This window comes from Trichoderma aggressivum, assembly GCF_033847375.1.
Source record: "Trichoderma aggressivum f. europaeum strain CBS 100526 chromosome Unknown scaffold_003, whole genome shotgun sequence".
Taxonomy (NCBI): Eukaryota; Fungi; Ascomycota; class Sordariomycetes; order Hypocreales; family Hypocreaceae; genus Trichoderma; species Trichoderma aggressivum.
This window is the reverse complement of record NW_026946369.1, coordinates 1131834-1143350: the sequence shown is the minus strand read 5'-3', so window position 1 is coordinate 1143350 and position 11517 is coordinate 1131834. Positions and strand designations below refer to the sequence as shown.

Sequence of the window (11517 nt, the reverse complement as noted above, 5' to 3'; positions counted from 1 at the left end):
AGCGGTGATATGCAGAAAGGCAAGATTACATTTGGCTGTACACTGTACATTAGAGTCAACCGTTGTGTCATTGCCGTGAGTGTTGAAACATCATGATCCAGAAGTTTAGGCATAGCAAGTCGTCTGTAGCATTAGCACACAGTTTAGAGCACACAAGCAGTGGATGTAGAACTGATGAGATAAAGCATTACTACAATTTATTTCCTAACTTTCAAATTTGGATTATACATTCATGATGTATTAGTTGAACGAATCTTAAGATCGTCATTCCCTAAACGTTTTTTCCCTTCCTCCCCTTATTTCTTTCCAGACTCCCTGTATTCACCAGTTTTTACTCACTTGGTCAGTCATCATCTTGAGTGCAATTGCTGAGTCGGCTATCTGAACATCCTCGTCCCTATCCAGTGGCACCTTCACTGTGCGTTCAATTCCTTTTTTGCCGAGCACCACGGGCAAGCTGAAACAGCATTCAAATGACGGCTGGAAATGGCTAAGGGGATGAACAGTCCGCTTGTCAAAGACAATAGCAGAGCAAATGCTGGACACGATGGAACCAATGCCGAAAGGAGTTGCTCCTTTGGCTCGGACTATACTCTGCGATCGATTCTTGCACTCGCTGGAAAGTTCGGCGCGATTGATGGCATTGTCTGTTGAGAGACATTTGTCGATGGGTGTGCCGCCAACTGTTGCGGCAGACCACGCCGTCACCTGGGATTCTCCCTGTACCCCCAACACGAATAGATCAATCGATTTCGCCGCAACCTAATGTTACTGTTAACATTTCTCGGCTTCGAAAAGAGCTTACAAACACGTACCTCAATCTTGTCTGCCAGCATTCCTCGAAGACGCACAGAATCCAGATACGTGCCAGAGCCCAAGACTTGGGACGGCGGAAGTTGGGAGAGTTTCAAGGCGAGTGAAGTAAGTAGATCAACGGGGCTAGATACTACTAGCAGGATAGTATCTGCTTTGAAGGGCGTCATTGCGTCGACAGCGGTCTTGACAATCGAAATATTTCGATATACTTGGTCAAGACTAGTTTCACCTGGCATCCTGTATTAGCCTAAGAAGCAAAAGTCCCGAGTACGTTTGGTGGTCCAATCTTACCTAAATTGTGCCTTGACCCTGCAGTAATGACGACAATGTCACACTGGCCCGCCTCATGGTAGTTTGCTGCTCGTACTCTTGTCCGACTGTTGCAGCTATACGCCACATCTGAGAGATCGCGAACCTGGCCATCTCTCAAATTCACGTTAATATCAACGAAGAGCAACTCAGCAGCTATTGAGCTGCGGATAAGTGCGTAGGCAGCGGCAGCACCGACTTGACCGACTCCAACAATTGCAATACGTGACCCGGACATTTTAGCTGTTGATAAGAATGGTGATTCTTGTTTGCATGCTAGGATTTAACGATAAGCCATTCCTTTTTACGCTGCAATCAATCGCAAGGTGACGTATGATTTGTTTAAAGCTTTAGTAGTTCACTTTTCGAGTATGCCAAGTGGCGGACACATTTGGTCACGTAAATGACAAAACGTTGCTCTCTCTCGTATGTTATATCTCACACCATGGCTGAAGTTTATATCAGCTGCTGCCAAGGTAAGCCACATACAAAAGCTGACCAACTTACGCATTAGCCAGTGGATTGATTAAAGTTAGTTTGCGCCAACCGACCTCTTTGTTAGCGGCGGAGCCAGCTCCGAGGGTATGGGGATAAATCAGTCGATCATAACACTTTGGGTTATGAGATTGGCATCATACTATTTTATTAAGTATGGAGCTCAAACTATGCAGAATAGTGCAAAATCGATATGTTTAAATGACGAAATTCGACCTAGAGACATCTTTACGGTCACACTGGGGGTGCAATACAGGTGGCCCATTACATGTATGTATTTTGTAGTAATCCGATCAATACTCGTACCATCTCATACGTGATATAATGGTTGTAGACTCCTCTAGCGTACAATTGAGAGATCCGTATCTTGTGTACTTTGAAGTTTACATATAGAGAAGGCTTTATTGTAAAGCTCCTAATTAGAAGGTTGCTATAACTGCTTGTGTCAAGGCAACGGAGGAGCGAAGGAGCCGCGAACACACCCCAACAAAGACAAACGGTATATTATATAATCTTAAGTAGCCGTTAAGCTATAGCCGGTGAATCAACTTGATCATTGATCTCATGGTTGTAGATGACAACCCGTTGATGCGATTATATCGGGTTATCAAAGGCAGGGTCATGATTTGGAATACCTCTTCCGGCATGCTGCATGTTGAGAAGTACTTGGTGCGGAAATTCCGGCCACAACATTTCAACGCTCATATTTTGCCAGCCGTATTCAATATCAGTAAGTGTAGAGGATACCCGACTATTTAATGCATCGTATGTTGTAAAGTCGGCAATGCTATTTGCATGCTGTTGAGGAAGAAATGGCGGAGGTCCAGAATCTACCTGGTTAACCTCTGTATTAGCAGGAGTTACCATGGATGGACTGCCGTTGCACATGGACTCAATTTGAGAGCCTCCTTCGATGCTTTGGATGTCTGAAGTCATGGATGAATCGATCATGTGTTTTATTCCTTTCACAAGGATTGGAACTTGTGGGAGGGCTTTGTCCTGTTTAGGAATCATCGTTGAAAGGCAATCAACGGCGTTTTGCATATACGGAAGATGGATTGTGCGCCGCGAACTATTGCTGAGCATGTCAAAGCCGAGGACAAAACACGCGCCTTCAAGGAAAAATGCCATATATACCGTTCTCTATTTTGAACGTCAGCTGAATTTGCAATTGCGCAGGCCGGGGACTTAAACCTACTCTACAGATCTCGTCTAGCTCGCAAGACTTTGTAATCAGTCGTATGCATTTCTGAGCGGTGTCTAAGCAGTTCTCACATGCTCCATTCAGCCAAGTGAGTCTATGAAGCTTATTCAACGTTGGAGTTCTGATTGTGGGTGGTATGAGATCCAGCTTTGCCTTCAGTATAAGGAAAGGTCGAAATAGTAGTAGATGAGTGTGATGATACACTGGGATCAAACAGATGTTGTTAGCAGTAGTTACATGCAACCGCGTTTCTCCATACTTACTTGCGGATATCGTGGTCAAGCAGAATCCCAGTTCTCCAGTACAAGATACTCTGTCAGGCTCAAACCCAATTTCCTTACGCTGCTCGTCAGCAAACTCATGGAGCTCGCCACGAATCTCATTTACCACATCCCACATATGCACAAGAGACTCGTAAGTCCGATTGTAGATGCGATCAGCGCAATGCGATACAATCTTTGTCAGCTTCACCAAGGCCGCCATTATCTTGTCGTCTGCGGGAACAGGTATATCCAAGCCGAGCTCGGAAATAGATGTCTGGCGCCCAAGAATAAAGCAAACCCATCTTGGCACACGCTTCAAATCAGCTATTTCATCAAGACAAGAAGACATTAAAGGGCACTCACACTTCCCAAACATACGTACACCAGAACGCAAGTCGGCGCTGTGAAGCATCTTCGGGCTTGCCCCGGATATTAACTCCTCTGTGAAGGCCGGCCGCAATAGCTTTCCTAGCCGCGTTTCCAACATGCATAAACCCGGAATGAGGCTTTGATCTTTCCATTCGGAACTGTGCAAGAATGAGCTCCAAATGAATGGATTGAATATTTACATATTCATTGGCCCGTTTCGCGTTGGCCTTGACACCTTGGAATAACATCTGCGTGACTTTCTCCTCTCCCATCATGGATGCACCAACAGCCATTGCAGCAAGTACAACCATACCATCCAATGAGTCAAATGCGCATACTCCGGGAGTTACGTATATCTGTGCGAGACGCTGCCGGAAAATCTCTTTGCTAACAATGGGCAACATATGCCAATATGTTGAAAGATACCGCTCAAGAAGCTGATTGGACAATTCTTGCGATGGGAGAGTGGTAAAATGAACCCCTGTAATGGGTACAGCTTTATTTGAGTCTGCCAAATCGCCAAAAAATAAGAATTGGTACTCGAATAGATCCAGCCCAGGACCGACTTGTGCCACTTCGGCACTTCGCCCAAGCGGCTGCGGAACACCGGATATCTGGCTAGATACCAGGTGCATGATTGAAAAGTTGGAGGACGGTCCATAGTGTAACTGAAAGTTATATGAGGCCATCGGGAGCGCTGCTATGCTATGGACGTGAAACCCCTGGTTGCCTTCGGTCTCAGACTCATGGCTGAGGTTGACCTGTCGCGCCAAAGATGTTTCTGGGTTGTTTTCTTTTGGCAATGATGCGGGTCTAATCCGGGGCTTCTTCAAGCGATTGCGGACTTTGAAGCGATATACACATTGCATGTTGCGCTTCGAGCACCGACAACAAGGGTTTCCGCCCTCGCAGCGGATTTTTCGAATGCGACATTCCTCACAAGCTTTGTTAATGTTGGTCATTGTGTTAACTAAAGGAAGAAAAAATGGAAGAAAAAATGGAATTGATGTGAGAAATGAAGCTGGTGGCGATAAAACGCATCCATTCAGTCCGCTTTCATGATGCCAATTGACTGTTCTCGGCTTGCTTAGGGGATTCTTAGTCAAGGAGCCGGCTATGCATTAATAACAAAAGAGCCGGTGCAAACCCGACATTACGATCCGCTTAGATAAGGAGGATATCCTCGGGGGAATCCTTCGGGGCAATAGGAACAACTCTTGTGTAGGACGCAAAATTGTTGCGAGGAAAAGACTACTTCGTATTCATGCGTATTCCGTTTAAAATACGAGGTATTGGGCTAACCTCCCTATGGGCGGGGCCTGGAGGTAAGGCAAGATGAAATGCTTCAATATTTCCGTATTTCCGCCTGAGCTTCAACTTTCCTCGGCTCCGCAGGCATCAAAGACGGCGAAACTACTAGGATCTGTGGGTTGTCCATGGTAAACGGTGGATTCGGAAAACGTATATTGGAGAAGACGGGTGAAGATAGAGTGGAAGGGTCCAGCTGTTTGACCAAGGATACGACTGTTATTGCATGAACCAGACAGTTAAGAAATATAACAACTCCACAGCCTTTTCGTGTCTGCTATGTCAGCATTGTGATACTTGCGCTAACAGAGATTATATCTAACTGGCGCTTTGTAGGGTGAAGTTGCGTTAGGCCAGTCGTACCTCTCAGAACAATCAAAGTACCAGCTGAACCGGCTTGCCTTCTTATTGGTCCGGCTTCGCTCGGCCGTCTTTGTGAAACTCATCTGCAACTTTATCTCTCTCAAATACGAAATAGCATCTCCAATGGACTTACTGTGCGAACCGAGCTCTCCGGCTGCTCCACCCCGAAGGACACCGTATGTGTGTACGGAGGATTGGGACGGCGGCCCGTTCCTAACTTATGCGGTGCGGAAGGGCATGGCCCGGGTAGTCCCTCCGCGCCTCAGACACTTGTGCGCAGATGCTGCAAATGAGCCATATCTTGAACTCATTCACCCCACGCCAAAAGAGAAGATTCAGCCAGTTCTGCAGACATGGCTTTGGTTTGGGCTGTTTGCCGAGATGCTTGGCTTGAACGAGACCAGCCCCGGCCATCGCATGGTTGAAGATGCCCTCGCTGCCGAGGAGATTCGGAAATTGTACGATGTTTGCGTATATGCCGCTGAAGAAGACGGTAATAGGTATATCAGTGCCAAGGCAGTGTTGGAATCATCGCAAATCATGACTGAGAGAATGAAGCTTGTGCCCGACAAGCGCGAGAGATTCACGTACATGCGTGATTGCCTTCAATTTGCCAGTTTGATGACGCCCTCTATCACAGATTTAGATGAAACAGTGCGATACTCGATATGCGCTCTGGGAGAGTACTTCACCACAGGGTTATTTCAAGCTATTGTGCTGTCGAACCCCAAGGTAGACGTTCCTGGTGTATTATTTAGCTGGCATCAAAACTACATGCGGTCTGGAGGTACTATGGACAAACAAATGCTCCAACAAGGATGGTGCCCAAGCGAGATTGAGAAGCTACGATCCCAGTTTAATGGACTTCATACGATGCATCATATAGCACAGCTGCAGAGGCCGAATGCCAACCAAGATCATTCGAACTGTACTAGTCATCTATGCACAGCTTTCCAGATGGATATAGAGACTTATAAGCCTTCACATCTGTCTCCTGGCTGTACCTGTGACCTTATTGGCATTGACGAGAGAGCGACGTCGTTAATTCTCCGTAGTACGGACACTTATCCTATCATACGCTTTGACCAGATAGGAGATGGAGTAGATGATTTTGAGCTGGTGGTGGAACCATACGAGCCGGGCGTCCCCTATGTCGCTCTCTCTCATGTGAGTTCTCCCCGAAATCCACGCACATATGACTACCCACTAAGAACAACAGGTTTGGGCCAATGGCCTAGGAAACCCAAAGGCCAACTCTCTGCCAAGATGCCAGATAAAACACGTCGCTCAGTTAATAGCCTCGATGCAGGCCGAAGTAGAGACTGGTAATGCAGAATACAGGACCCAGTACCGAATGTGGATTGACACTCTTTGCTGCCCTGTTGAGCTTGAAGGTAAACTGATTGCACTCGAGAGGATTGCCAGTGTATACCGAAATGCAGCTCATGTTCTTGTTCTTGACGCTTCTTTGACCGGATTCGATCCTCAGGACACTCATCCGGCCGAGTTGATGTTGCGCGTATACGGAGCTTCTCCCTGGATGAGACGGCTATGGACTCTTCAAGGTATATCTCAATGAGTTAAGCAAACGGATTTTTCTTCGTGCCAGTAACTAATACGTGTGAATAGAAGGGGCACTGACAAAAAGCCTATATGTTCAATTTGCAGATAAAGCCGTGAATTGCTATGCGCTACTCCTCAAACTCTGGACCGCAGCCAATGGCGATCCACGTTACATGAAAATTTTCCAAGATATCGTGGGTGCAGTAAGTGTACCGCTCCATCATCACATATTAACCATGAGAAGACTCAATCTAACAGCTATGCGATGTAGTACAATGAACTTCAGGGCTTTTTCAGTGGAAGAGAGGGTCCAACCAACAACCAGTCGCTCCTTGTTACCCTCCAACGAGCACTAGTGTTCCGAACAGTATCTGTGCCATCAGATGAACCGCTCTGTATCTCTACTTTGATGAACCTCGACACAAAGTACATTGCTGCAGCTCCAGATGCCGAAACCCGAATGGCCCGCGTCTGGGAATTAATAAACAAGTCGCAGGGCGGCATTCCCAGCCGAGTCATATTCTATCTAGATGAAGTGCTGAGCATACCCGGATGGCGCTGGGCTCCCCGAAGCCTATTGAGCTCGGCGGCTAAAGATTCTGTCTTGAGTATTGACGAGCGCATGTTACGTTTGGTTGCAGATGCCAACAACCAGGGTATTCCGACTCCCTTGGGCCTAAAAGTTGCTCTACCAGGATGTCGTCTTCTTCCACGCCCCCTGGTAGACGGGCTTCCCTTGCATCCCTGGCCTGGAGCCATTAATGCGACGGAAGATCAAGTCATTCTTCAAGATACAAGGAGTGAGAAATGGTGGCGGATACTGGATTGGTACCGCAGCAAGAAAATTGCGTCTTGGACAGCCGAGGAGCTGAGGGCTTTTGACAGAGAGCAAAACCATCCTCTTTGTGGAGAGGTAGATTCCGGGAAATGCGTATTGATTTATGATGAAAAAGCGAGGTATGGCCAGACGGTAGTGGCATGTATGGGTCAGATCGAAGAGGTTGGGGAAGATTTCGAACACGCATCGATTACATCTTCAGAGCTACAAGCTGGTCTAAATATCCATCGAACAAGGGCCGTGATCATGTCGGCTCTAAGCGATGAAGAATTACGAATGATGACAATTTTCCGGGAAATGGCCAGGTTTATAGCAATGGATCAAGAAACGTCTAGCCTACAAACTATTGATAATCGTGAAAGCCAGGATTGGAAGAGCTGCATGGCAAAGATCAAGGACAAGATGAAAGAGGCCGTGGCGGAAACATGGAAATCCAAGCCAGAGGTAAGACAAACAGTTGAAAACACCATCGGCCTTGAATTGGAGGAGTACATGTGGGCTTTTATTCCAAAAATCTTTTCTCACGATGTCATGATGGAGGAGACGCCAAGCGAACAGCTTTGGTTCGTCGACTAGGTATCCAAAGCATGTCCGTCTCATCAATTAGTCGGTATAATGAGAAATGACGAGTCATAGCAGCGAAAGCGTTTATCTACATCTCAATTAATAAGAAATTATATATTCTCTGCAAATCAAAGCTCAGAATCGTATCATTATCCTGTGATTACGCGGCAACGGGAAAATGATAATAATTCCGAGGCACTTGAGAATCCATACCCTGGCGTAGTAACAAGTACATCTCAATGCATCATCCCGATTTGAGGGAACTTTATACGATATGATGTAGCCAGACATACTCTGCAATTAGGTATTATGCGGAAGGATACGAGAATACGAGAATATCGCGCGCGAAAAGGGCTTTAGACGTCATCTAGTGGATGTAAACCCGGAGATTGTCGGGCTACTGATAACTCCTCTTCTAGTTGCCGCCATCCCTCATCCAACCATCTCTTCGTCTCGCCAGTTAACAATTTAGTGCTCACAACTCCTCTCTATTCTTCTACAAAACAAGAATACAGGACAGAAAAAGTTCTGCGATGATTTGTATGATGTGGCACCGTCTCGCAGTTCCAGGAATACCTACGCCGCGGAAACAGAGAGCTGGAGCATTAAAAGTTGCACAAAACAGCAAACCCACATTGGACATGTTTTAAACATGGAAAATGCACCAGGGAATAACTCAACTCGGCCAACCACCAGACATTCATGGAGCTCTACACAGCTACTAAGGCAATGGTACACTTCCAATTTAACCTGGCCGTACCCAAGCGCAGCGGAGAAAGAGGAGCTTAGTCGTCAAACCAGCTTGAGCGTTCGCCAAGTATCACAATGGTTCGTGAATGCGAGACGAAGAGATGCTGAACGGCAGTCAAGCGAATTAACCGACATCAGCGCCAATCCTGTATCTCTATCGCTGCCTGGGTCTTTCGATGCGACACAAGAACAACGAAACAACGTCGAGGCAATTGATCGCCTCCAGCGCTCCTCTTCTTCTGGCGCCATCCCCCAGCTTGTAACTCAAGACGCCTTGGATGGAATTGGCTCTCAAGACGAAGCGCATTCTTCTAACCCTTCCGACTCGGGTCACAGAAGTGGTCATCGTCGCAATTCACGTACGGGTTGGCGCCATAAGGCCACCAACGAACCAGCAGAAGAGAGAAATCCGCGAATATATCAGTGCACATTCTGTACAGACACTTTCAAATCAAGGTATGACTGGACGAGACACGAGGCGACACTCCATCTAGCTCTTGAACGGTGGAGTTGTCTACCCGCTGGACCCAAGAGATGGGATCTTGGAGCTGAGGCTCCAAAATGTTCCCTGTGTGACTCATCTGATACTACCGACGCTCATCTCGAGTCTCATCACATTTCCGACTGCATCATGAAACCTCAGGCGCTCAGAACATTCCATAGAAAGGACCACCTGCTCCAACACCTACGTCTGGCACATGGCATTGACAAAATGATACCGTCAATGCATTCCTGGAAGTCAAAAATCTCCCAAGTGAAATCCCGATGCGGTTTTTGCGGAGAGACATTTACTCTCTGGTCCGACCGCAATGACCATCTAGTGGACCATTTCAGAAGAGGAAAATCCATGAAAGATTGGAATGGAGATCGAGGGCTCGAGCCTTCGATCGCGATGCTTGTCCAGAGCGCAATGCCTCCTTACCTCATAGGTGCCGAGTCCTTAGACTTGGAGCCCTTTAGTGCCTCAAAGGGTGTTTTGAAGAAGACCCTCTCGTCACCAGAGAAGCAGAACCCTCCGAATGTGTTTGAGGTACTTACAGCCCGTCTTGGTGATTTTGTTGTTTCGGCGCGCGCAAATGGCGATACCATCAACTGCGATATCCTTCGCCGCCAGGCTCGGCTTATTTTATACGGCGATGATGATCCGCTGAATCAAACTCCCGCAGACAACGATCAGTGGCTGACATTGTTTAAAATTGGGCATGGATTGGCATCAGCGCCTGGCCAGCAAGAGTTGGCGCCTTCATTACCAGATGAAGCTTCGCAGTTAGCCTCACATCCCATAACAATCTCAGACACAAACAAGTCCTCGCTTCCACGTGAAGCTATAGAGAGAAAGTCGGGGTCAAAGTTAGTGACAAGTCAAACACTTGATAATACTGAGCCTACGCTCCCATGGTGGTGCCAAAGCCCTGAATGCTTGGCGGAGCTTATGGAAATAAGTCGGGAGTTTTCCTTGACAACTCTTGGAAACATCGAGATTGATGATGAATCGACTAGAGAATCCTAGCTCTGAGACTTTCTCGGGTCACAAAAAGAGAGTTCAGAAAAGCTCGTACAGACTAGATTGTGAAATAAGTAGAGTTGATCATATTAAGACTAAATTTTCCTGGCGCTCTTTCTTATTAGATCTTGACGCACAACTCCAAACCGTTGGAGTACGGGAGCGTCAGATTTGTATATCCGTTTGTCGGAGACCTCAGGTGGCCTAATAGCTCCTTGTATCTAGTGGCAGAACTAATTGAATTGTCGATGATGACAACAGCTCCAGACCTGAGCTTCGGCTCCAGCAGCTTCAACGCGGGTAGAGCGACAGGAGCCCAGACTAGATAGCGATTAGATTCAATGGTTTTCGACCAGATGAAATCTCAACTCACTGTCAATAAGGACCAGATCAAGCTGTGGAATGTTATTCTTTAGCGTCTCGAGAAGATCTCCTTCTCTCAAATCGATATGACGCGTCACTAGATCGTCACCGGCTTCCCTCCAGTGTTGACGAGCCTTCTCTGCTTTTGTATGCTCTTTTTCCGTGGCAATAATTTTACCCTCGCCCCCCAAGCGCTCGACATTGCTTCCCACTGCCAATGCAAGGTAGATGGTGCTCACCCCGAAGCTGGTCCCGATCTCGGCAATGTTGCGAGCTCCTATTGCTCTGGCCAGCTGATAGACAAATTGACACTTGTCCTGATCTAGAGCAATGAATTTGTCCCTCATCAAGTCATCAAAGCCATCGGGGTTGCTCAAATACGTGGACGGAAGCGCTGCTTCTTGGGTAAGGGATTCCTCGTGAAGACGATTGAGCAGTGCGTGGACATGATAAGGCGCCACGACGGGATTTGGAGACGGAGCTGACATGTCAAAAAGCTAGAATAAGTCGAGATACTCTATTCAAGCAATATATTCTCAACAACGCATGACAATTATGGCCGATGCTCTCTCACTCCATGTGCAGGTTTATATAGTTGAGACTGACCGGCCCCGATCGGCGCTTCAGTCGGGAGTTTCCAAGCGGCGGTCCACTATAAGTGCCATTCAACGCCCTAGGAATTAGGCCTGCTATTGCATCAATTCAGCTCCTCCTTGGAATGTTGTGCGTGATGGGTATTTTCCGCACTGGGTAGTTCCCGTCCGCCGAGCCGAAACCGAGACGCCTCTATTATCTGATCCGACTATTG

General features: G+C 47.1%; 5 protein-coding genes across 5 annotated transcripts; 2 read left to right on the top strand and 3 right to left on the bottom strand.

Annotated features, from left to right (window-relative positions):
- Positions 1-105: 105 nt before the first annotated feature.
- On the bottom strand, positions 106-1363 carry Triagg1_1464 (uncharacterized protein; the record flags this gene model as incomplete). The annotated part of the gene is made up of 4 exons (XM_062895537.1): positions 106-123; positions 340-762; positions 816-1045; positions 1108-1363. The coding sequence occupies 4 exons, from the start codon at positions 1361-1363 to the stop codon at positions 106-108; spliced, it is 927 nt and encodes a 308-aa protein (XP_062759803.1).
- An 851-nt stretch (positions 1364-2214) lies between these two features.
- Triagg1_1463 (transcriptional regulator family: Fungal Specific TF) lies at positions 2215-4418 on the bottom strand (the record flags this gene model as incomplete). The annotated part of the gene is made up of 3 exons (XM_062895536.1): positions 2215-2763; positions 3137-3411; positions 3470-4418. 3 exons carry the CDS (start codon positions 4416-4418, stop codon positions 2215-2217), a joined length of 1773 nt encoding a protein of 590 aa, XP_062759802.1.
- An 832-nt stretch (positions 4419-5250) lies between these two features.
- Triagg1_1462 (uncharacterized protein) lies at positions 5251-8104 on the top strand (the record flags this gene model as incomplete). The annotated part of the gene is made up of 4 exons (XM_062895535.1): positions 5251-6294; positions 6347-6692; positions 6757-6893; positions 6962-8104. 4 exons carry the CDS (start codon positions 5251-5253, stop codon positions 8102-8104), a joined length of 2670 nt encoding a protein of 889 aa, XP_062759801.1.
- Positions 8105-8744: 640 nt separating this feature from the next.
- Positions 8745-10352, top strand: Triagg1_1461 (transcriptional regulator family: Homeodomain; the record flags this gene model as incomplete). The annotated part of the gene is made up of 1 exon (XM_062895534.1): positions 8745-10352. The coding sequence occupies one exon, from the start codon at positions 8745-8747 to the stop codon at positions 10350-10352; it is 1608 nt and encodes a 535-aa protein (XP_062759800.1).
- Positions 10353-10467: 115 nt separating this feature from the next.
- On the bottom strand, positions 10468-11197 carry Triagg1_1460 (uncharacterized protein; the record flags this gene model as incomplete). Its single annotated transcript, XM_062895533.1, has 2 exons — positions 10468-10667; positions 10720-11197. The coding sequence occupies 2 exons, from the start codon at positions 11195-11197 to the stop codon at positions 10468-10470; spliced, it is 678 nt and encodes a 225-aa protein (XP_062759799.1).
- Positions 11198-11517: the final 320 nt, after the last annotated feature.